Raw genomic sequence first — 26,930 nt, 5'->3', positions numbered from 1 at the left:
ATAATTGTGGATCGAAAGATCAAAAATTTCGCAGAGAATACAATAATTTAAAAGGTTTTTGTGTTTTTAGTAAATATTTTTGATAAATTTGCGGCTAAATTTGAGTCGAGATGAGGCGACATATTCGGCGGTGGTGTCATCTGCCAACACAGGGTCGGCGGAAAAAATCAGCGGCGCGACTTGACGGCTATAGCGACCAGAGAATGAAGCCGCTAAATCGCGTCGCCGATTATTTTTGGTCAGTCGAAGCCGCCGCTATGTTGTCTCATCACGATTGCAGTGTAGCCACCAAACAAAAATGGGTTTCCTACATTCTCTGAGCCGGTACCACAAATTGATTGTCGACTTCACTCTCTGTTCTCTGCTTATGGTGTTGGCATATCAAACATAAAACTTACCTCAAATTATGGCACTGAATCAAGGCTTTAAGGCTCGAAGCATAATCGCCCAAGCGATTACCTCCAAGTTTCAGAACTTCAAGACGTCGCAAATTTGCAAAAGTCCTCTGTGATATACTAGACAATTGATTATTGCTGGCATCCAGATATTCCAAATTAATCAAAGCTGCCAAATCTGTAGTGCCCAAAGCTTTAATTTTATTATTCGATAAATCCAAACGTTCCAACTCCACCAAGGTGGACAATGAACTCCAAGGCACTGTCAGTAAGGCATTACCGGGTAAACCCAAAGCCAATAGGGGACCTTTGATACCCAAGAAAGCAGATTTGTGGACACGTTTTATTTCTCCCGAGGATATGATAAGACAACGCAATGAGACATTATCAAAAATACGGGCATCACTTAAGAATGTGACATTCCTTAGGGAGACATCTAGTAAGGCTACCGAATAGGGTGAAGCTCTTAGATTATCGGATAAGACCTGCAAAGGCAAAAATATTCAAATGAGTTTTGGAAAATTTTACATACTTGCTTCCCATTGCTTACCGTTAGACCATGAAGATCTCCATTACATCGTAAGGTATGAGGTAGATCGCAACCACATTCCAAACTTCGCGATAACGTTATATTGGGACACCGCCATTCGGTGGTGTCATCTCCTATGGGTATCGAGGATACATCCACAGCTTTTCGTTTTTTACTAATCGACGAAGGTTTTTTGAAAAACTTTGTATTCTTTCTTATCGTCGGCAAGGGGGATATGGGGGATGTTACTGGATTCGAGGGGGTTGTGCTGGGCTCCGCCTGATGCGCTATGGTGCTTGGCAGTTTTGTTGGGATCTGTTGCAGATGAATTGACGACGATGATGACACTATTGTCTGGCTCAAGACAACAATCATTAGATGCCCTAGCAACATTGCCATCAACGGGAATTGACACATTTTTTTGCAGGCTGGTGATTTTGTTATGGATCTGTGTGTATTGGTATACTTGGTGAGGTCTCCGCCACCTCGCTGGTCTCTGCAAAAACACACAATAAAGAAAGCAAAACAATCCAATTACTACGAAGGAACATTTCAACCTTGATGCATTCAATAGTCAAACGTCAGTCATTAGTTTCGTGGCATTTATGCGAAAAAAACACTATCATTGTCCAAGTGTACACATCAAGAATAAGTTGACTATGGTCAGTTAGTTACATGGTATATGGAAAGACATCTCTCACAAGTCCAATGGGCTTGAGATAAGTAGTGCGTGCAAACACAATGCACTTCGAACATGCAATGGAAAATTTACTTCAATTATTTTCGTCCAGAAATACACTGGACAAACTAGAAATCAATTTTGTAGACATGGTTAGTTACAAATTCAAATATTAGCAACAAAATAGTAAAGAATATATAATATAATATATAAAATTTTGAAAAAAAAAAATGTCTATAGAAATAACATTTTGAAAAAATTTTCTATAGAAATAAAATTTTGACAAAATGTTCTATAGAAATAAAATGTTGAGAAAATTTTTATAAAAAAAATTAAATTTTTATAAAAAAATTGAAATGAAATTTGAAAAATTTTCTATAAAAATAAAATTTTGACAAAATTTTCTATAGAAATAAAATTTTGACAGAAATTTCTAAAGAAATAGAAATAAAATTTTAACAAAATTTTCTTTAAAAAAAAACTTGAAATAATTTGCTAAAGAAATACAATTTTGACAAAAATTTCTAAAGAAATGGAAATAAAATTTTAACAAAATTTTCTTTCAAAATAAAATTTTGACAAAATTTCCTAAATAAATAAAATTTTGACAAAACTTTGTATAGACATAAAATTTTGACAAACTTTTCTATAGACATAAAATTTTGACAAAATTTTCTATAGAAAAAAAGTTGACAAAATTTTCTATAGAAAAAAATTTTAACAACATTTTCTATAGGAATAAAATTTTGACAAAATTTTCTATAGAAATGCATTTTTGACAAAATTTTCTCTAGAAATAAAACTTTTAACGAAATTTCTATAGAAATATCATTTTGACAAAATTTTCTATACAAATTAAATTTTGACAAAAGCTTCTATAAAAATAAAATGTTGACAAAATTTTCTGTAACATAGAAATAAAATTTTGAGAAATTTTTCTATAGAAATAAAATGTTGACGAAATTTTCTACAGAAAATTTTCTATAGAAATAAAATTTTAAAAAAAATTTCTATAGAAATAAAATTTTGACAAAATGTTCTATAGAAATAAAATTTTGACAAAATTTTCTATATAAATAAAATTTTGATAAAATATTCTATGAAAATAAATTTTGGACAAAATTTTCTATAGAAATAAAATTTTAACAAAATTTTCTTTAAAAATAAAATAGAAATAATTTGCTAAAGAAATAAAATGTTGACAAACATTTCTAAAGAAATGGAAATAAAATTTTAACAAAATTTTCTTTAAAAAAAATGTTTTGACAAAATTTCCTAAATAAATAAAATTTTGACAAAATTTTCTATAGAAATAAAAATTTGACAAAACTTTGTATAGACATAAAATTTTGACAAACTTTTCTATAGAAATAAAATTTTGACAAAATTTTCTATAGAAAAAAAGTTGACAAAATTTTCTATAGAAAAAAATTTTAACAAAATTTTCTATAGAAATAAAATTTTGACAAAATTTTCTATAGAAATGCATTTTTGACAAAATTTTCTCTAGAAATAAAACTTTTAACGAAATTTCTATAGAAATACCATTTTGACAAAATTTTCTATACAAATAAAATTTTGACAAAGCTTCTATAAAAATAAAATTTTCTGTAACATAGAAATAAAATTTTGAGAAATTTTTCTATAGAAATAAAATGTTGACGAAATTTTCTACAGAAAATTTTCTATAGAAATAAAATTTTTACAAAATTTTCTATAGAAATAAAATTTTTACACAATTTTCTATAGAAATAAAATTTTGACAAAATTTTCTATAGAAATAAAATTTTGATAAAATATTCTATGAAAATAAATTTTTGACAAAATTTTCCATATAAATAAAATTTTTGACAAAATTTTCCATATAAATAAAATTTTTGACAAAATTTTCCATATAAATAAAATTTTAACAAAATTTTCTTTAAAAATAAAATTTTGACAAAATTTTCTAACGAAATAAAATTTTGACAAAATTTTCTATGGAAATAAAATTTTGACAAAATTTTCTATAGAAATAAAATTATGACAACATTTTCTGTAGAAATAAAATTTTGACAAAATTTTCTATAGAAATAAAAAAAATGTTGAAAAAATTTTTATAGAAATAAAATTTTGCCAAATTTTTCTAAAGAAAGAAAATTTTCACAAAATGTTTATAGAAATAAAATTTTGAAGATTTTTTTATTTGGTAAATTTGTGGTAAAATTTTCTTCAAATTATGGTCGATTATTTTTGGCACGAGTGACAATCATGAATGCCGTTCGGATTTTTTTTCTTCTGTGTAGACAGGAAAGCTCTGGCAGGGATTTGAATTCTAGAGCAAATCTTTTCATAAGTAAATACGTCTATTATAAATCTTTTTTGGGTCAAGTGATGTTGACACTTTGACATATTTAATTCTATTAGGCTGTTGTAACACATTTCTGTAGAAGATGAAAGTGTTTTGAATGGTCAGAGGAAGATGCTATGCGATAACAATTTGCCAAAATCAATGTTATTTGAATAAAGCGGTACATGACTGCGGATAAGTGAGCGAGAGAGACTAATGTTTTGATCTTTAACATGGTGTCATCGTCATTATTTTCTATCATGATAAAATTTTCCTATGACAATTTTCTCACATATCATAACAGTTGTGGTAGAAATTTTAGCATCTATAGAGGATATCTTGAAGTGACATCCGGTTTGTGGGACAGTTCTTTCATACAAGCAAAGAAAATTTACTTAAAATTAGAGAAAAATTTTAATTTATATAACAACGCATATTCATTAAGACAAATGAAAATATTCGTAAATAAACTGAAATGTTTCGTTTATTAACACAAAATTCGTTTTAATAAAGAAAAAGATTAAAAAATGCGTTTCATTGGGTGAAGTTTAAAGACATACATCGTTGAGTTACAAACTATACGAAAGTAGAAGTTTCGTGCCAACGAAATTTTGTCAAATATTTTCTCTAAAAGAAGGCGTTTAGAGGACATTTCTGTCACAAATAAAAATTTCATTTTTCTCACAAAGAAAATGTCTTGTACAGACAAAGGAAGACTTTCCTCTATGGAAGAGGATGCCTACTATCCAGCAAAAACTAGGTAACCACATATCACTACTATTTGCATTACCAGTATTAACACTGTTGCCACTCGAGCCAAAAATAATCTACCAAAATTTGGAGAAAATTTTACCAAAAAACTACCAAACAAAAAAATATAATTTTGCAAAATTTTAATTCTATAGAAAATTTTGTCAAAATTTTATTTCTATAGAAAATTTTGTTAAAATTTTATTTCTATAGAAAATATTGTTAAAATTTTATTTCTATAGAAAATTGTGTTAAAATTTTTATTTTTATAGAAAATTTTGTTAAAATTTTATTTCTATAGAAAATTTTGTCAAAAATTTATTTCTGTAGAAAATTTTGTCAAAATTTTATTTCTGTAGAAAATTTTGTCAAAATTTTACTTCTATAGAAAATTTTGTCAAGATTTTATTTCTATAGAAAATTTTGTCAAAATTTTATTTCTATAGAAAATTGTGTAAAAATTTTATTTCTATAGAAAATTTTGTCAATATTTTATTTCTATAGAAAAATTTGTCAAAATTTTATTTCTATAGAAAATTTTGTCAATATATTTTTTTTCTGTAGAAAATTTTGTCAAAATTTTATTTCTATAGAACATTTTGTCAAAATTTTATTTCTATAGAAAATTTTGTCACCATTTTTTTTCTATACAAAATTTTCTCAAAATTTTATTTCTATAGAAAATTTTGTCAAAATTTTATTTCTATAGAAAAATTTGTCAAAATTTTATTTCTATAGAAAATTTTGTCAATATTTTATTTCTATAGAAAAATTTGTCAAAATTTTATTTCTATAGAAAATTTTGTCAACATATTTTTTTTCTGTAGAAAATTTTGTCAAAATTTTATTTCTATAGAAAATTTTGTCAAAATTTTATTTCTATAGAAAATTTTGTCACCATTTTTTTTCTATACAAAATTTTCTCAAAATTTTATTTCTATAGAAAATTTTGTCAAAATTTTATATCTATAGAAAATTTTGTCACCATTTTATTTCTATACAAAATTTTCTCAAAATTTTATTTCTGTAGAAAATTTTGTCAAAATTTTATTTCTATAGAAAATTTTGTCAAGATTTTATTTCTATAGAAAATTTTGTCAAAATTTTATTTCTATAGAAAATTTTGTCACCATTTTTTTTCTATACAAAATTTTCTCAAAATTTTATTTCTATAGAAAATTTTGTCAAAATTTTATTTCTATAGAAAATTTTGTCACCATTTTATTTCTATACAAAATTTTCTCAAAATTTTATTTCTATAGAAAAATTTGTCAAAATTTTATTTCTATAGAAAATTTTGTCAATATTTTATTTCTATAGAAAAATTTGTCAAAATTTTATTTCTATAGAAAATTTTGTCAATATATTTTTTTTTCTGTAGAAAATTTTGTCAAAATTTTATTTCTATAGAAAATTTTGTCAAAATTTTATTTCTATAGAAAATTTTGTCACCATTTTTTTTTCTATACAAAATTTTCTCAAAATTTTATTTCTATAGAAAATTTTGTCAAAATTTTATTTCTATAGAAAATTTTGTCACCATTTTATTTCTATACAAAATTTTCTCAAAATTTTATTTCTGTAGAAAATTTTGTCAAAATTTTATTTCTATAGAAAATTTTGTCAAGATTTTATTTCTATAGAAAATTTTGTCAAAATTTTATTTCTGTAGAAAATTTTGTCAAAATTTTATTTCTGTAGAAAATTTTGTCAAAATTTTACTTCTATAGAAGACTTTGCAGAAATTGTACTTCTATAGAAAATTTTGTCAATATTTTATTTCTGCATAAAGTTTTTTTCAAAAGTTTATTTCAATAGAAGAGTTTGTCAAAATTTTATTTTTGTAGAAAATTTTATCATAATTTTATTTCTGTAGAAAATTTTGTCAAAATTTTATTTCTATAGAAAATTTTGTCAAAATTTTATTTCTATAGAAAATTTTATCAAAATTTTATTTCTATAGAAAATTTTGTCAAGATTTTATTTCTATAGAAAATTTTGTCAAAAGTTTATTTCTATAGAAAATTTTGTCAAGATTTTATTTCTATAGAAAATTTTGTCAAAATTTTATTTCTGTAGAAAATTTTGTCAAAATTTTACTTCTATAGAAAACTTTGCCGAAATTGTACATCTATAGAAAATTTTGTCAATATTTTATTTCTGTATAAAGTTTTTTCAAAAGTTTATTTCAATAGAAAAGTTTGTCAAAATTTTATTTGTGTGGAAAATTTTGTCAAATTTTTATTTCTATAGAAAATTTTGTCACCATTTTATTTCTATACAAAATTTTGTCAAAATTTTATTTCTATAGAAAATTTTGTCAAAATTTTATTTCTATGGAAAATTTTGTGAAAATTTTATTTCTATAGAAAATTTTGTCAAAATTTTATTTGTGTGGAAAATTTTGTAAAAATTTTATTTCTATAGAAAATTTTGTCACCATTTTATTTCTATACAAAATTTTGTCAAAATTTTATTTCTATAGAAAATTTTGTCAAAATTTTATTCCTATAGAAAAATTTTGCCGAAATTGTACTTCTATAGAAAATTTTGTCAATATTTTATTTCTACAAAAAATTTTGTCACCATTTTATTTCTATAGAAAATTTTGTCAAGATTTTATTTCTATAGAAAATTTTGTCAAAAGTTTATTTCTATAGAAAATTTTGTCAAGATTTTATTTCTATAGAAAATTTTGTCAAAATTTGATTTCTGTAGAAAAGTTTGTGAAAATTTTATTTCTATAGAAAATTTTGTCAAAATTTTATTTCTATAAAAAATTTTGTTATTTATTTCTTCCACTTTCACAGCAACAAATTTTCCACAGGCATGCTGCATCGTCTATAAAAGATGGCACTTTCAGTAGGTATGCTGCTAGAAATATTGAATTCTGACCTCCGGAGAAAAAAAAATCCTACACAAGTGAAATATATATACTCCCTCTTTTTTCCATTTCAAACATTAAACAGAAAAATCTGCCCACAACTGTACTATGTAGTACTAGAGCATATTCATATGTAGATTACAATTAATTCACAGCATTAAGTTTATCGCACAATTTTGCATTTAATTTGATTTCATGATGCACTTTTTTGCAAAGCATTTCAAAGAAAAACAAATCTATTCTAGACAAATAGTAGAACGATTTCTATGAATCAATGGCAGAAGGCGGGAGATTTCTCTTGATTATCTCGTGACACTGCATTATCACTATGGCATAGAAATGGAAAGTAGAAAATTTCACACATTCAAGTGTTACACTCATTCAGTACAGTATTGGTGACCTGCCCCCGAGGCTTTAAAAGACCATTAATATGGGCAAATGGAATTAGTTAGTGTGTAAATTTGAAACGTGTTGCTTTGATTCGACGCTTCATATTGGAAGTGGAAAAAGGGATTCGAAGAAATCACACAAATCAGATCCTTTTTCACAATTTCTCCCAAAAATTCGATGTGTGTTTATCTTAAAAGTGTATTTCGAATATAACAAAGATAATTGAGAAAGAAAAAAGAGATATCTTCATTTACGCGGTGATAATGCATCTTCAGAGTCTGAATTATAAAATTCCTGCAGTTTTAGCAATAATTTGCTTTGCTCTTCTACCACCTGAATGCACAGGCAAAATGTTTACACGATGTCAATTGGCTAAGGAGCTATTGCGTCATGATTTTCCACGGAGTTACTTATCAAATTGTAATTATATTTATTTTTTTCACTAAAATTATATTATGTATATAAGAAGGCCTTCCACAGACCTTCCATACCTCTTACTTTTGCAATTGAATATCGAATTTTTGTAAGAAGTTACTTGGTAATAATTTTTGTGACTAAATATATTTTTATACGGCTAAAAATATCTCACTTCGAAAAGGATAATAGCATTTCAGAAGGCCTTCCATAGGAAGGTCTGTGGAAGGCCTTCTTAAATGGTCTATAGAATGCCTTCTTATGTGGTCTATGGGAATTTTTAAGGCATAGCGATACTATACGATTATTGGTTATTTTTATAACACAATTGTTTCTTCTTTTAAGGGGTGTGCCTGGTGGAAAATGAAAGTGGCCGAAGTACTTCAAAAGTCATGCAATTACCGAACCAAAGTGTTAGTTATGGCTTATTTCAGGTAAGTTTGTGTACAATATGATTTGTAACCCGTAGGCAAAATAGGCCTTACCAGCGTTGAAGACCTTCCAAATCAATGATATCAGTGCCCAGGAAGTCTTTTTGAATTGAAAAAGAAATTGTTGGTGGCCAAATCAAAAATATGCGCATGGGACATTAGTTCGTAGACAAGTTAATCCTGAACCAATTGGAATGAAGGACAAGTTGTTTTTTATTCTGCAAACTTTTCCAATATAGCTTCGAATAGACCCAATAATCACCTTAAGAATCCCAGAAAACAGTGCTCATCATTTTTCGGTCCGATAAAGCCATTCTGATGTTCTTTTAAACCAATAATTTTTTTACGCGAATTATCTGAAAATTGGAATCTGACTCAAGATCTACAAATATATGACAGAGATGTCATATGATTTGCGATATAGCTACAATATAAACCGATCTCTTTAACTGTCAATCGTATGGATTACATTTGGCGTCATCTGTGTGCTAGGATATAAGATATGTTAGGAGGATTTTGATCCAATATATTCTATTGATCAAACGACGGTGGGGAACTTAGTGGAGTCTAGTACTATACTGGATGTGATAAACTGGCTTTCGACCTGCTTAAATGAAAGGGCAGTATTGCTTCGCAAAAATGGATGAATCTTAACTGAAACTCTTGCAATTAATTGATGTCAAGGGATCATCACTTGGGTTTGTGGACCTATTAACTGTTCTGGAGGTGGAGGATTCACGCCCGGTATAAGGATCGAGACCCAGCATGGTGCAATGGTTAGGTTAGGTTATGTGGCAGCCCGATGTATCAGGCTCACTTAGACTATTCAGTCCATAGTGATACCACAGTGGTGAACTTCTCTCTTATAACTGAGTGCTGCCCGATTCCATGTTAAGCTGAATGACAAGGGACCTCCTTTTTATAGCCGAGTCCGAACGGCGTTCCACATTCCAGTGAAACCACTTAGAGAAGCTTTGAAACCCTCAGAAATGTCACCAGCATTACTGAGGTGGGATAATCCACCGCTGAAAAACTTTTTGGTGTTCGGTCGTAGCAGGAATCGAACCCACGACCTTGTGTATGCAAGGCGGGCATGCTAACCATTGTACCACGGTGGCTGGTGCAATGGTTAGTATGCCCGCCTTTCATACACAGGATCATGGGCTGGTGCAATGGTTAGTATGCCCGCCTTTCATACACAGGATCATGGGTTCAATACTAGTCTCGACCGAGCACCAAAACAAAGTTTTTCAGCAATGGATTATCACCTCTCAGTAATGCTGGTGGCATTTCTGCGTGTTTCAAAGCTTCTCTAAGTAGTTTAACCGCAATGTGGAACACGGTTTGGACTCGACTATAAAATGGAGGTCCCTTCTCGTCAGTGTTGCCAGTATTGGGGATTTTTTCCCAAATCGGGGATATTTTTTCCAGGATGAAGACGAAAATTTTGAATTGGGGATTTTGTGGGGAATTTCCACAAATTTGGAGAGTTTTATATGAAATTTTCAAAATCTATTCAGTATAATAAATAAAGTTTAGAGTTATGGTTTATATCAAGTTCTTTACTTCTACATGTTTACCTAAAAGGGTTTAAAGAAGTACAGAGAATCTTCAAAATTTAAAAAAAAAAAAACTTTCCTCCTCTTTTTTCCACGGCATTTATAATTTTCTGTTTCCTAAGAAATTATTTATTATTTATTGTGAAATTATTTCGTAGAAACTCGGGACGAAGTGCTGCCCCCGCATCTGCGAACATCACTGATTTGGAACATATATCCTCTACATATTGAATAGAGTTCATATCGACGCAACAACACTTTTTGACAAAAAATTGCACAGTTTTCCAATTTTTAAATTATTGCGATTTTTACATCATATTCCTATTCCTTTACTTTAAAAAAATTTAAATTAAATTGGGGACTTTTGGGGACGAAAGCGTCCTATTTTGGGGACAAGAGCCCGGAAAATACTGGCAACACTGCTTATCATTGAGCTAAGCAAAGAATCGGGTAGCACTCAGGGATAAGAGAGAAGTTCACCACTGTGGTATAACAATGGACTGAATATTCTAAGTAAGCCTGAATAGGCTGCCACTATTCCTAACCTAGTCTATATGTTACACTTCCTGATTAGTTTATCGGTTATCATGACATGGCAGGATATTCGAAGTTCTTCGTGGCCTATGGAACATAATCTTTTCGTCTTTAGCGATTGATGAGTTTTCTTGGACTTGTCGGGGTCACTAATTGAAGTTGGGTTAGTTGTAACACAAATAAAAATTCAAGAATAAAAATAAAGTATTTAGCATTTTTTTCACAACCGTTTCTTCAAATAAAAATTTTCCGAATGACAATTAACATTTTTCATTTTCCATAAACGGTGATACGGTCAAAATTTGGTCAATATAAACTTGACGTATTTCTTTCAATTTTGCATTTAAAAAACCTGAACACCCCTCATTTTGAAGGTGTGTGTGTGTAGAATGTTGCTCCTATTTTGATTTTGGAATTCACTCTTCAGTTGTCAAAATGCCGTCCAAGCAAGAAGAGCAGCGTATCAAAATTTTGCTCGCGCATCGCGAAAATCCGAGCTACTCGCACGCAAAGCTGGCAAAATCGCTAAACGTTGCCAAATCAACCGTTACAAATGTGACAAACGTTTGTCGACAGCCAGGAAGTCTGGATCGGGGGGAAATCGAAAACCGGAAGCCGCTGAGACGACAAAGAGAGTTGCCGGTAGTTTCAAGCGAAACCCTAACCTCTCTCTCCGAGATGCCGCAAATAAGCTGGGTTTATCGTCTACAACCGTGCATCGAGCCAAAAAACGATCCGGACTATCGACTTACAAGAAGGTAGTGACTCCAAATCGCGATGATAAACAAAATACGACGGCCAAAGCGCGATCCCGGAGGCTGTACACGACGATGCTGACGAAGTTTGACTGCGTGGTAATGGACGACGAAACCTACGTCAAAGCCGACTACAAGCAGCTTCCGGGACAGGAGTTTTATACGGCAAAAGGAAGGGGAAAGGTAGAAGATATTTTCAAGCACATAAAACTGTCAAAGTTTGCAAAGAAATATCTGGTTTGGCAAGCCATCTGTACCTGTGGCTTGAAAAGCAGCATTTTCATAGCTTCCGGGACTGTCAACCAAGAAATTTACGTGAAAGAGTGTTTGAATAAACGTCTGCTGCCTTTCCTGAAGAAACACGGTTGTTCCGGACTGTAGTGACCATTAAAAAGGCCATGGAGTGGTACGCCGCCAACAACGTGCAGGTGGTTCCCAAGGACAAGAACCCTCCCAACACGCCAGAGCTCCGCCCAATTGAGAAATACTGGGCTATTGTTAAGCGGAACCTAAAGAAGACCAGAAAAACTGCTAAGGACGAGCAGCAGTTCAAGGCAAACTGGCTTTCTGCGGCGAAGAAGGTGGACAAGGTGGCTGTACAAAATCTGATGGCAGGTGTCAAGCGTGATGCCCGGCAATTCGGATTTGGAAAAGCGAAAGCCTAACTGAATATTTTTCCTGAATTTTATACTTGAACTTGAAAAAGGAATTTAATTTGATTTTTTAAATAAACGATTTCACCGATTTACACGCGTTTTCCCTTGACCAAGTTTTGACCGTATCACCCTTTATATCAGAATAAAATGTCTAAGGAAACTTAATTAAAAAAAAATTAAGAAGTAAAAATTCTTTTTAAGCAAAGTAAAAATGTGAGAGTGATGTTGCTCCTACATCTTCCATCATCCGATCTTATAATTTCTTCATTCAAATCCATTCAATTTCATTCAAATCCATAATGAAGGATATAGGAGTAGTAGTTTTGGATATAGTTCCCGTATAAATCCATCCCAATTTTATTTTTTGAGCTAGATAAGAACATTTTTAACCAAAATAGTTTTATATGCTAATGAAGTATTTATGTCGTTTTTTGAACAGCCCTTGTTCGGTATATATGTAGAGTTTTTTTTTTAAGATACAACGAAGGTCTCCTTATCTCTCTCTCTCTCTTTATTTTCAGATAAACAGCAAAAATTGGTGTCGCAAGGGACGAAAAGGTGGCATATGCAATATTAAATGTGAAGGTAAATAACTTAACATACATCGCAATTCTTATGTACATAAAGTCCAATGACCATAATTGAAACAATTCCGAAAGTTATTTGTGCCGTTCACTCGAACCTAAAGTTTTTTCTAGATGAAGGTTCTTATTTACGCATAATTTAAGTGTTCCCATCCAGTGGTAACATATTGCGATGGCATAGCCTATCTGGGAGAATGCTAACATGACGACATTCACTGCTGCCTACTCATATTGCTTGATGTCGCCACAATCATTGCAATCCAATATACCGATCACCATTCCATAAAGTCAAATTTTACATTTTGCAACTCTTACACACCCATTCCATGTTTACATCCCGAAAGGAAGCTTATTCATTTCTTGTAACCTTCATTTCGATGCATGGGTTCTTCTGTGAACAAAGAATAAAATTTTGGTTTTGGCTTTTTGTTTTCTCTTTGTATTACACTCATTTTTATTTATTTTCGTTTTCAGATTTTTTGAATGATGAAATTTCGGATGATTCTCGTTGTGCCATGCAGATTTTCAATCGCCATGGATTTCAGGCTTGGCCTGGTTGGGTGAATAAATGTCGTGGGCGATCATTACCAGATGTATCTCGCTGCTGAGTTGAAGTTACTTGACAGACTAGCTGTTTCACTTCATGGATGACATTGCAACAGATGTGGGTAGTATCATGTATGGAGTCTGCGAGATGAATACTAATAACGGTTGGAATGGTTTGGATGCATGGTGGTTGTATGACATCCATATATTCATTCCATAGTTTTTGTTTGTTCTGATGATGTGTGGCGAAATTTTCAAGACTAAATTCATTGCATTATTATAATTATTATTATTGTTTTAGTTTAATAACATAACAAAAGCCTAAATTATACCGTTTCATTGTCATCTCTTATCTCTGTTCCTTTAACCAAAACCAAAAATTGCTTATAATTTTAAATAAATATTAGACAAATATTCTTGTATTTTAAGTCAAAAAATATATACTAATGTAGTATTATTTAATTGACGAACAATGATTTGTGTCCTGGGGTATCAGAGGCACATATAACACAACACATAAAAATGCTTTTAATGTTAGGGACCACGTTGGACCGCGTTGTCATATATAGATGACCACCTATTAAACAATATGTTATGGTTGACAATATCGACCTGCACCTAGCGTTGCCAGTATTGGGGATTTTTTCCCAAATTGGGGATATTTTTGCGTGAATGGGGACAAAATTTCTGAGTTGGGTACTTGGGTACTTGGGGATTTAGTGGGGAATTTCTAAAAAATTTGGGGATTTTTGTGAAGATCTTTCGAGACTCGTTAAGTATAATAAATAACCCAGGAAAAAAATTTGGAACTAACTTTACAACTTTAAATGCACTTCCTAAAATGTTCTCCCACAGATGTTCTTTATTTTAACTACTCAGGAAGTTCTTTTAATTAAATTTTTTTATAACTCGTTTTTTTCATATTTTTAAAAAGTAAATTTATTTTTTTTTTTTTGTTTAAAATAGGTTAGAAACATAGTAAGGATTAATGAAATGGTGCAAATTATTTAAATTTTGTCGAAAAAATTGCTAAATTTATTCTAGAAAAACTGCGCGTTTTTGAAAATATTTGAGGTCAAGCGTTTCAGACAAGTGTTACAATGCATTATTTATCAAAATATCACAAAATTTTTCAAATCACAAACACTGAATTCGGATCACACCTTAAGAAGCGATGCATATTCGGTGCAACCGCTATTGAAATGGTGGAGATCCGTCCTATGACAAGCCCATGTTAAATTCATCGCTTCTACGCCAATTTTGCATCACTTGCGGATCCAAAAAGATTATTTGCAATACTTTTTTGGCGGCGCATTTTTGCTGGGCAGGTTTGCAATCAATTATTTTGGGGTCTCAAGCGCTAATTTATAATTTTATGTTGTCCTGTTATCGATACTGATCACTGATCTGAACAATATAGTCCATGCATATAGAAATGATGAAGATGGTTCACCTTCATATGTATCTAGTAGAGGTCTGCATCGAATAACTTTTCACTACATATATGCAATTCGCTGTCGAATATAGTACATACACTATCTTTCTCTCAGAGCGCAAGTAGTGAAGTGAAGAGAACACTTGCTTGACAAATACCACCAAGTACTTATCCGAAACAATATGTGTTCCGAAAAAAAGGAACAATAAAAATGTAAGTACTTGAGAAAAAGTACAACATGGATTCTCTTCACTTCACGTGGTACCACAAGTATTTCTCAGTTATGTGTGAAGCAAAACTTTCCATTATTATTAATCATAGATATGTATGTATATCACATATTTCATATATTTATGTATGTCACACACTTACCTTAACGTTTGCCGTTCTTTATAATAAACCAAAACATATATTATGGAGAGTAACTGTTTTTTGTATTTCTGAAACTGCACGTGGTACATGGAGTACTCTATGAAGTTTTGTTCTCGCAACATACTCGACGTGATCACACTGAGTACACTTCAATAAGAGAGAAAGGGGAATATGTGTTTGTTGGTAGTGAAGACATCAGGGTAGCAACAAGAAGTTACTGGTGGCTTTTGGTGTTCATCAAAATATGTACCAATAGTTTTGCGACTCTCTCAAATAGATGTACTCATGTAGCAAGTACACTGCATTTACAAATGGAATCGTGCAGACCTCTAGTATCTACCACACAATTCTACTGATTGAATACTTAGAAATAAATGTTCGTCCATAAATACATGGCCTCGAACTACCATTTTCATTTTTCGAACATTTGGAAGACAGTCGCCGGTCTCCTGGTGTTGTCTTTCGAAATCTTGATGTTATTGCAGCTGATACCAATATTCCACCGAAGAACATATTTCTTTATTTTTTCCATAAGAACTTGTCAAAAATATATTGGGAAATTTTGTGAGGTATTTTGATTTAAATTGGGGATTTTTGGGGACGAAAGCGTCATAATTTGGGGAGAAGAATCGCAAAAATACTGGCAACACTGCCTGCACCAACCATTGTTTTATCCCCCCCTCGATAATGCTGGTAACATTTTTTAGAGGTTGTTCTGAGAAGTTTCGCACAGGTAGAAAATCCTTCCTCATTCGACAGAATTTTTTTCAGTCCTATGTAAGAGGATTGCCGGGGGATAATCGCTTTGAATCGTACTTTCTCTAAATATAGAGCTACAGTATTATATTCGCTGATCTTATCTGCTCAGCTTCAGATTATCAAATAAACCCAAATAAATATAATTAAAAGTCCATAACCATAACATCGAACCCACAAACTTTTCTTCCTAGATAACAGGGACTATTAAAAATTTTGGTTTAAAAATACATCAACATCAATTATTTCTATTCAGTGGTTTGGTTCATAAATGAGATGACAGAGAGGTTTTTCCCCATGTCGATGACGAGTACTGGGTACTCGTAGTAAATAATGATTTTGAACTATTGATAACAAAGAGTGACTTAATTGCACGTTTGAATTTCCAAACTGTTTTTGTTTGCAAGTAATGTCTACGGAATATCTTATCAACCTTTTTATTTACAAAGCTCCTCTCTTTCTTCCTCATTCACACATTGTCAAACTTCTACGATCGTTTGGCAATAGTATTTTGAAATATATATATGCAAATCGCTCTCTCGGAAGGTGACAAACATGAGCATATGATTTTGAGATAATAATGCCAACAACATAAACAAAATAAATGAGAAAGTGTAGCAAAATCACTCTCCTTCGCTTACCCCACCTGATAAATATGGATGGGGTATAATTGCATTACACACATACTATTGTAAAATGTACATCATAGCGGGAGTTTATACATCGTCAACCACTAAATGCTAAATCATTTATCGAGTTGGCTTTACGTAGCGTGTACTTTAGCCTCTTTGGTGTAGGATGAGAATTCATGCTTTGTTAAGTGTGTATTCACACCAAAAAGAAAAGTGAACCAATCCATCATGAAGGAAATGCTGGTTTATTTTAGAAAATTGGTTAATAATTGGAAAATTAACCTTTAACTATCGACGTGGTGGTAAAATTTTATTAAGAATAAGCCGTGTGAAATAAAGTACCTATTAATTTTGGAAAGTACATATAATATTGCGAAATATTGTTTTATTTTCATTAAATACAATATGTTCTAATCAAAACATGTAATAATGATACAAAAAAGGAAACTTTATAAACAAAAAATATTATATAAAAGAGGGGTCAAATGTACCCCCACGTCACCTCACCGGTTAATGAATAACTAAATACAATTAACTTAATTCAATTGAAAATTTAACTAATTGCATTTTTATGACCAAATGAAATATTAGATATGCCCTCTTTATAGCCGATTTAATTTTATTTTAGTTTATAAACAATAGTTGATTTTATTAAAATTTTGCCAAATGTCAGAAAAGTTTCTTTATTTCAATTATTTTTTTGCTTACTTTAATGACGTGAACTTAAAGTGAGAAAAAAAATGTGGTATACAAATGTAGTAAACAATTGTACTAAGTTCATATCTTCCTAAAATGGGTGAAGTTTATTTAAATTGCGATCATTAGTAAATTTTCTTTGAATAGTGTCTGTCTTGAATTCTATATAGCGCTGAAGACATTTTAACAATTTTTAACTCCATTTTTTCACCTTAAAAATAAGAATTTTTCTTAACCCTAGGCAGACATCCTTCGTCAAAAGTGACGACGCTTAATTTTATTTTCGATCTAATCTGTATTTTGGTCGATAGGGAAATGACAAATTTAAGTTATTCTAATTCAAAGATATTATGCTTTTTTGTTGTATATTAATTAAAAATGGACTGAATAAAAAAACTGAACTAAAGTTTGGTTCCCATTTCAGCTCATGATGCAATTTAAAGTGCTTTGAAATAGGCCGTAGCCAAAATGACAAAGAATGACGTTAGTGTACAAAAAATAAGGATGAGTTTTCAGGGTTAAACAACAGAAAAATAACTATTACTTTTACTCAATTTTCTGTAATTTGGCGCTTAAATATTTTAATTACAATTTTCTAAAATAAACCTAAATTTTTTTCATGGCGGGTTCACTTTTTTCTGGGTGTATCTTTTAGCATTTGAGTTGAGGTTTTTTGGACAGATAAGATAAAGGAATTTATTTATTTAGTTTTTTAAGAAATTTTAATTTTTTCTTCATAATATGAAATTTATAAAAACGAAAAAATATTTTTACTCAATTTTCTTCTATTTGACAAAAAATATAAAATTAATTGTGACATGATGCAATTACTAAAATATTTTAGTTAACATTTTCTAAAACAAACATAAATTTTTTAATGGTTGGTTCACTTTTTTCTGGGTGTATCTTTTAGCATTAGAGTTGAGCTATCTTGGACAGATAAGATAAAGGAATTTATTTATTTATTCATTTTTTTTTTGTTTGTTTTTTTTTTTTTAAGAAAGCTCCTAACAGAAAAAATTCATTCTTAAATAGCTTTGCATCTATAGAGAAGGGTATATCTCATTCGACTTTTTTTTGCAGTTGAAGACCTCATCTTCCCCTTGTTTTTATTGTTATTCTGAGTAAAAGTCATTAAACAATTCATTTAATTGTATAAAACAGTGACAACAACTACTACAAAAATAACAAACTCAAATACAAAAAGGAAAAATGAAAACAAAAAATTATAATAAAATAACATGCTTAACAAAAAAAACCTATAAGATAGAGACATGGATAGACTACCACCAGCCCCACAAACAAACCAATATTTATTGTTGTGCTCTTCGCCACCGTAAACGCCAAGGCAGCGGTGGTGTATATTCGGTCTGGCGTATAATAGGATTTCGTGTTCCGCGTATACAAGTTTTTAGTGTTTAAAACGTACTTATTGAAACAACAAGTGTTTTTATTTTTCTATTTGTTTTGGTTTTTTTTGCTTTGGTCTCGAAATACCCATAATATTCAATATTGCTTAAATAATTCTGAAAACCAAGTCATCGCTTAACACAAAAGGTTCACAATGTCATGCTTAAAGAATAATTGTGTAGTTCAATTCTATATTGTTTTTGTTATATTTATGTTAAGTCTTGAATCGATTTTGTGCAAGTGCTTAACTACGGGAAAAGACGGACAAACATGATTTTATAATAATTGAAATTTTTGTTTTTTTTTTTTGGTATTTAGCATTATTTTCCATAGAAATTTTGCCGTAATTCTCCAAGGCTTGATTATGCTTGAACTTAACCAATGAATTGAAAACAAATGCATTTAAGTTTGATAAGTTTAAGAAACGTGATGGTGAAATCCATATGACCATGCCATTAACAAGTTTTGAAAAAGTAAACCAAAGATATGACCAACATACGTTCATTTAACCTAGAATCAATTCAAGAAAAAGGTTGCAATTACCTTTTTCGGCAGAATTAGAAAGAAGATTCTTCCTTATCAGTTGTGAACAACTGATGCTACCAAAACACTCATTCATTGCACATTCTCATACGCACATACCCATACTCTCTAGTATCTCTCTGATGTTTTTTTTTGGGATTGTATACAATTGCCGTTTATTTTCTATCTGATCGAATATATGTATCAACCTGTTTGTGTGTGTGTATGTCTATATCTGACTAGTTTGTTGTTTTCTCTTGACATCTGTTTTGTGATAGTTGAGATATTGCTACATGATTATGACGTTGATGATGGCCCGAGTACAATATGGTGCTCAAGTTGTTTGTAAACAAAAAAGTAAGACAACAACAGCAACCATTAATAGCAGAATCATTTTGCCGTTATCATCTGTTATCTGAGAATAATAATAGTGATGAAGTAGCTGCTAGTCGGAGGGAGGGAGGGATTATTACAAAAGAAAATCAATAACATTTGGGTCATGTGACAAGACCTCCAGGTAACGATAATACGTAGTTAAAAGAACCATTGTGATGATTGTAATTAACGCCGTGGCCATAGTAAAGGACTAAAATTAGATATTTATGCAATTTTTATACCCTAAACCACATAGTGGTCAGGTTATAATAAGTTTGATCGGCCAAAAAATGTGCCTACCAGAAATATTGATTTTAGACCCCATAAAATATATACCGATCGACTCAGAATCACCTCCTGAGTCGATCTAGCGCTTGGTGTCCGTCCGTCTGTCCATGTATTTGTTGTTCACAGGATTCCGGTCGCAATTATTAACCGATTTTGATGAAATTTGGTACAGGGAGTTTTTTTGGGCACAAGGACGAACGCTATTGAATTTGGAAGAAATCGGATCAAATTTAGATATAGCTCCCATATATATGTATCGCCCGATTTCGACAAATGGGGTCACGTTGCGCGTTTTTTCAAACGGATCGTCACCAAATTTGGCAAAAGGTAATCTTTTCCATCGTCCTTCAAGTCTGCAAAATTTCGTCCAAATCGGTTCAGATTAAGATATAGCTCTCATATATATGTATCGCCCGATTTTCCCAAATTTGGCCACAAAACCTTTATTTATCAACCGATCTTACCCAAATTTGGCTAAATGTAGTCTTCTATAGCGCTTACTATATGTGCAAAAAATCATCGAAATCGGTTCAGATGTAGATATAGCTCCAATATATGTATCACCCGACTTTGAAAAATTCGCCCCTAATAACCTTATGTTTGACCATACAAGCCTCATTTCTTAACTGATCTTACTCAAATCTTGCACAAGGTAACCTTTTGTGGTATTAATCAAACCCGCAAAATATTATGCAATTTGGTTCAGATGTAGATATAGCTTCCATATATATGCATCGCTCTATTTTCCCAAAGTTGGCCATAATACTCTTATTTATTAATCAATGTTACTCAAATTTCAAATTTTGATGTACTAGCCGATCGTATTTATACGTACTTGTAGCTTTTACATAAGAATATTGCTCGATTTTTACAAATTTTGATTTATTACCCACACTAATTTAACGATTTTCTCTTTTTTAATAATGGGCTCAATATTAGTGGCATACTAACTCCGTAGGTGCAATATCAACACAGCCAGTGTTGCTAGAAGTAGGGGAAATTCCCTATATGTAGGGTTTTTCTAATATTTAGCGTCTTGTAGGGACGTAGGACCACAATATAGGACATTTTCACTCAACACAATTTGTAATATTTTTTACATTTTGGTGGCTCTAGAGGAGGAAATTAGAAGCCGGCAAGGCTTGATCTTTAACAATGTGTGGTAAACTTTATTCCTGTAGAGAATTTTGTCAACATTTTATTTCTATAGAAATTTTTTTCAAAATATTATTTCTATAAAAAATTTTCGCAAAATGTTATTTCTGTGGAATTTTTTCTCAAAATTTTATTTCTATAGAATTTATTGTCAAAATTTCATTTCTATAGAAAAATTTCTCACAAAAATTTGTTTATAGAAACTTTTTCCAAAATTTTATTTATATGGAGATTTAACAAACAAGATTACTAATTTGGGTAGAATTCTACCAACTGTGGCAACCGTGGTGGTAATACAAATTTATATTCTAAGTAATATACGTTGCATATTCATGTTTTAAGATAATAAAGTACTTAGAACCATTTTTGTTTTGTAAAATTTTTTAAATTTAACGAAAAATATAGTGGGGAAAATTGTTTGGGAATATATGGGAAAGTAGGGAACTTTTTTGTCCTTGTAGGGTAAACCGAACATTTTCCGTGACAACATTGACTATGAACTATAGTCAGATTGACACAAAGCACCCATAGACATGTACCCTTTAATTTTCTTAAATATGCAACTGCTGTTTATCTCCCAGACCTATATGTTACCCCACAAATGCTTATGATTACTAATTCCGTAATGGTGGTTTAGGGTATGATATAGTCGGCCCCGCCCGACTTTCTACTTTACTTACTTGTTTTATTTTTATTCTTATCGAAGTAATTTGTATGGTAAAAGTAGGTTTAAAGATTATGTTAACTTTTTTCAATATGGCATTAAGTGTTGAAAAATAAAATTGTAGACCAAAGAAGACTAAAGTTTCAGATCTTCACATCTTCATCAGCTCTTCACCGGTTCTTTTGTTTTCTTCAAACTCTATTAAATTTGGTATGCAGTCTTTTTTTGATCCATGTATATATCAGACGTGAACATATTTTAATTAATTAGGAAAAATCGGGCGATATTACATTTCAAAAATAGAGTGGAAGTTCGATGAGTATTTGGCCTACAATTTGTTTTTGGATATGTGATTATTATGGAATATAGTATCTGTATAACTTCATAGGTTGGGCCAGCGTTGCTCCAATATTCTTAAGCGGTATGTACAATACCTTATCGCGACGCCTGCGAAAAATCTCCTTAGCAGCAGTGTTGCCAGTATTGGGGATTTCCCCCCAATTTTTTTTCGTGGATGGGGACGAACATTTTGAGTTGGAGACTTGGGGATTTGGGGGAGATTTTCCATAAATTTGGGGATTTTTGTGAGGATATTTTCGAAATCCGTTCAGTATAATAAAATGCAATATTGATTTTCATGAAGTTCTGTTATTTCTACATTACTAAAAATGATACTAAAGGGTGCAAATTAAGCATTTGGACTAGAAACGAACACAGGATTTTATTTTGTGGTCCCAAGATCTAATTTATAAAGTTATTCAGCTAGGTTAAGACATAGTGAAATCATTTCGTAAGGAATCGGGCCTAAATGTTGTGCCTCTCATCAGTGTTCATCTCTGATTTGGACAGTATATCCCATAAATATAGAAATGATGAAGAATGTTCACCTTTTTATTTATGTAAATACTGCCCAATTTTATTACTTAAGTTTTTAGAAATAAATTTTCGTCCATACATTACATACATTATTGGAGCTCGCAAACTGGTATGACAATAAATTTTATATTTTTTTAAAATTATTAACGATATTTTACCGCAGAGCCTATTTCTTTATTTTTTTCATAAAATCTTGCCAAAATTTATTAGGGATTTTTGTGAGAAATTTTGATTTAAATTGGGGATTTTGCGGACGAAAGCGTCTTAATTTGGGGAGAAGAGCCCGAAAAATACTGGCAACACTGCTTACACACAACAAATTTTTTTTCTGATTCAATCACGAAATTAATTGATCCAATTAATTTTTAATTGAAATGTCTTCAATCACAGAAATGATAGTATCAATTAAAAAATTAATTGAAGGTCAATTAAAAAGTTAATTGATCCAATTAAAAAATTAATTGATACTATTATTTTTGTGATTGATTTTTTGTTTCAATAAAAAAATTTGTTGAATCAATTAAATTTTTAATATTTTTTAAAACTCAATTAAAATTTTAATTGGAAAAATTTTCGTGAAATTTTTTTGTGTCAAATATCGATTGATATGTTTCCAATATTTAAACCAACCGATGTTGCAGTAGGGAAAATCTGGTGAATATTTGGGTTAAATTAGATGAATTTGAGTAGCATTTCCTGTCCCAATTGATCTAATTTGACCGACCCTTTGCGGTTAACGGTCTAATGCTTTGCTTGTTATACCGAGTAAGCAAACACGACAATCATCACAAATACAACTTGGCTTAAGAAAGTCAAACTTTTCGTTCGATTTATAATCTACACACAAAAAAATATTTTTTGTCTTCAATCACGAAATTTATAGATCCAATTAATTTTTAACTGAAATGTCTTTAATCACAGAAATGATAGTATCAATTAAAAAATTAATTGATACTATTAATTTTTGTGATTGAGTTTTTGTTTCAATTAAAAAAAATGTTGAATCAATTAAATTTTTAATTGAATATTTTTTAAAACTCAATAAAAACTTTTATTAGAAATATTTTCATGAAATATATCCTGTTAAACGGCAATCTGACAATATGAGGTCTTATTTTCACTTTTGTGTTTTCATTTCAAAAAATTTAACAATATAATTATATATGTTTAAATTAAAAGTAATTTCTGTAAAATGTATTTATTTATTTACCATTACATTTACCACCATTTTCATGAAGCTCTGTTAGTGCTAGTTTAGCTAAAGAATTTAAACCCTACTATGGACATATTGGTCATCCTGCCTATATACTCATGTGCCAGTTAGGAACATAAACGCTGAACAGTTATCAGTTAAATTTAACAGGAGCTTCTCTGCAATTTACCTTCTGTTAACTGGCCGATAAAGCCTAACGGAGCTACATGAAAATGGTCGTTAGCCTAATAAGAACAATGTTTATTATTTATTATTATGTATTAATTTTATTTTTCCCATTCTAGGAATACGTATTTTTGAAACAAAAAGCAAAAGCCATCACAATGTTGCCCCAAGAAACGAAATTAAAATTATTTTCATCAGCTGCTATTATCTTAGTACTACTAAATTGTGCTTCTCCAGTGGTTAGTAAGAAATATCTACGCTGTGAATTATCTCGTGAATTGGTGGAAAAATATAAAGTTAATAAAACGTTTTTATCAAATTGTAAGTGACTTCTAAGTATACTCCGGTTTTTTGTATTCACAAAAATTTTATTATTTATCAAAAGATAAACTTTTTTTCTTTTACAGGGATCTGTTTAATCGAACACGAAAGTGATAGAGACACTAAAAAAGTAACACAATTGGGAAATGGAGAAAATAAATTTGGCATTTTTCAAATCAGTAGCAAGGAATGCGATTCAGGCAATGGCAAAGTAACCAGCTGTAACACCCAAAAATATCCCTGCTGTAAAGTGAAATGTGAAAGTATGAAATTATTGTTATCAGATACGCTGGCAATTAATGATGTTCTCATATATTTCATAGATTTCCTCAATGATGATATATCCGATGATGTTCAATGCGCCCAAAGAATATTCGATTTGAAAGGTTTTCAAAATTGGAATGGTTGGAATTCTTTTTGTCGTAATACCCAAAATTTACCGAATTTAAGCGTGGCATGTAATATTAACACTGTAACACCTTTGTCACGTCTAACTTCATATGTGGCAAGAAATCGATTTTAAAAAAGTGCAGCAAATATAAGTAAACACTTAAAGAAATATGAATTGTTGATCTACGTGGAAATGAGTCTACTAGAAATACGGATCTTCTCATAATTACCACCTAAGTTGATCTAGACCTTGAAATCGTCAGTCGGTCTACGATATATCATTGTTGTTGGTTTCGATTGCGATTCTCAACCGATCTTTAGGATTTCGTACATGGTATTATTTTAGCACAAACACGAACAATATTGGCGTTGGAAAAAGTTTGATATACAAAAATGTTCCATGTTCTCCATGAAATAGTAAAATTATGTTCTTGAAACATGTATGGGATAATTATGCGTTTCTCGGAAGAGAACCACGGTTGTCACAGTTGGTATAATTCTAACAAAACTGGTAAATTTTTACTGTTTGGTAGATTGGTAGAATTCTTGATGGTAGAATTCTTGATTGGTAGAATTCTTCATGTTTTGGTAGATTTAACAAAATATTTCTCAAAATTTTCTATAGAAATAAAATTTTTACAATATTTTCTATACAAATAAAATTTTGACAAAATTTTCTATAGAAATAAAATTTTTACAATATTTTCTATAGAAATAAATTTTTGACAAAATTTTCTATAGAAATAAATTTTTGACAAAATTTTCAATAGAAATAAAATTTTGGCAAAATGTTCTATAGAAATAAGATTTTGACAAAATTTTCTATAGAAATAAAATTTTGACAAAAATTCCATAGAAATTTTCCATAGAAACAAAATATGGACAAAATTTGCTATAGAAATAAAATTTTGTAAAAATTTTCCATAGAAATAAAATATGGACAAAATTTTCTATAGAAATAAAATTTTGTTAAAAATTTTCTATAGAAATAAAATCTTGACAAAATTTTTTATAGAAATATAATTTTGAGAAAATTTTCTATAGAAATAAAATTTTGACAAAATTTTCTATAGAAATAAAATTTTGACAAAATAATAATAATTTTGAGAAAATTTTCTATAGAAATAAAATTTTAAGAAAAATTTTTATAGAAATAAAATTTTGACAAAATTTTCTATAGAAATAAAATTTTGACAAAATTTGCTGTAGAAATAAAATTTTGTCGAAATTTTCTATAGAAATAAAATATGGACAAAATTTTCTATAGAAATATAATTTTGAGAAAATTTTCTATAGAAATAAAATCTTGACAAAATTTTTTATAGAAATATAATTTTGAGAAAATTTTCTATAGAAATAAAATTTTGATAAAATATTCTATGAAAATAAATTTTTGACAAAATTTTCCATATAAATAAAATTTTAACAAAATTTTCTAACGAAATAAAATTTTGAGAAAATTTTCTATAGAAATAAAATTTCGACAAAATTTTCTATAGAAATAAAATTTTGACAAAATTTTCTATTGAAATAAAATTTTTACAAAAATTTTTATAGAAATAAAATTTTGACAAAATTTGCTATAGAAATAAAATTTTGTCGAAATTTTCCATAGAAACAAAATATGGACAAAATTTGCTATAGAAATAAAATTTTGATAAAAATTTTCTATAGAAATAAAATCTTGACAAAATTTTTTATAGAAATATAATTTTGAGAAAATTTTCTATAGAAATAAAATTTTAAGAAAAATTTTTATAGAAATAAAATTTTGACAAAATTTTCTATAGAAATAAAATTTGACAAAATAATAATAATTTTGAGAAAATTTTCTATAGAAATAAAATTTTAAGAAAAATTTTTATAGAAATAAAATTTTGACAAAATTTTCTATAGAAATAAAATTTTGACAAAATTTGCTGTTTTTTTTGAGAAAAAATTTTATAGAAATAAAATTTTGACAAAATTTTCTATAGAAATAAAATTTTGACAAAATTTGCTATAGAAATAAAATTTTGACAAAATTTTCTATATAAATAAAATTTTGACAAAATTTTCTATAGCAATAAAATATGGACAAAATTTTCTATAGAAATAAAATTTTGACAAAATTTTCGATATATAGAAATTTAGACAAATTTTTCTATATAAATAACATTTTGATAAAATCTTTTATAAAAATTTAATTTTGCCAAAATTTTCTATAGAAATTAAATTTTGACCAA

General features: G+C 29.7%; 3 protein-coding genes across 5 annotated transcripts in view; 2 read left to right on the top strand and 1 right to left on the bottom strand.

The window, feature by feature from the left end:
* Lrt (Leucine-rich tendon-specific protein) overlaps positions 1-26,930 on the bottom strand; it is a 60,972-nt gene that overhangs the window by 7,114 nt on the left and 26,928 nt on the right. Inside the window, exons 2-3 of the mRNA XM_075311067.1 lie at positions 946-1,420; positions 399-880 (exon numbers count right to left, since the gene is read on the bottom strand). Coding sequence (XP_075167182.1) covers positions 399-880; positions 946-1,341 — 878 coding nt within the window. The 5' untranslated portion in view covers positions 1,342-1,420. The remainder of the gene's footprint in view (positions 1-398; positions 881-945; positions 1,421-26,930) is intronic.
* Positions 8,006-13,874, top strand: LOC142238700 (lysozyme). The gene is made up of 4 exons (XM_075310410.1): positions 8,006-8,376; positions 8,716-8,804; positions 12,827-12,890; positions 13,364-13,874. The coding sequence occupies exons 1-4, from the start codon at positions 8,220-8,222 to the stop codon at positions 13,495-13,497; spliced, it is 444 nt and encodes a 147-aa protein (XP_075166525.1). The 5' UTR covers positions 8,006-8,219; the 3' UTR covers positions 13,498-13,874.
* Positions 18,609-24,874, top strand: LOC142240559 (lysozyme c-1-like). 3 transcript variants are annotated; one of them, XM_075312258.1, is made up of 4 exons: positions 18,609-18,751; positions 24,114-24,315; positions 24,402-24,578; positions 24,639-24,874. In XM_075312258.1, the coding sequence occupies exons 2-4, from the start codon at positions 24,153-24,155 to the stop codon at positions 24,836-24,838; spliced, it is 540 nt and encodes a 179-aa protein (XP_075168373.1). In that variant the 5' UTR covers positions 18,609-18,751; positions 24,114-24,152; the 3' UTR covers positions 24,839-24,874. The 3 variants fall into 3 exon arrangements, with proteins under 3 accessions (XP_075168373.1, XP_075168372.1, XP_075168371.1); XM_075312257.1 differs by having other exon boundaries at positions 18,634-18,883; XM_075312256.1 differs by lacking the exon at positions 18,609-18,751 and adding an exon at positions 19,165-19,209.

Source organism: Haematobia irritans, chromosome 5 (assembly GCF_050003625.1).
Source record: "Haematobia irritans isolate KBUSLIRL chromosome 5, ASM5000362v1, whole genome shotgun sequence".
Taxonomy (NCBI): domain Eukaryota; kingdom Metazoa; phylum Arthropoda; class Insecta; order Diptera; family Muscidae; genus Haematobia; species Haematobia irritans.
The sequence above is the reverse complement of the archived record's forward strand: the minus strand, read 5'-3'. Positions and strand labels throughout refer to the sequence as shown.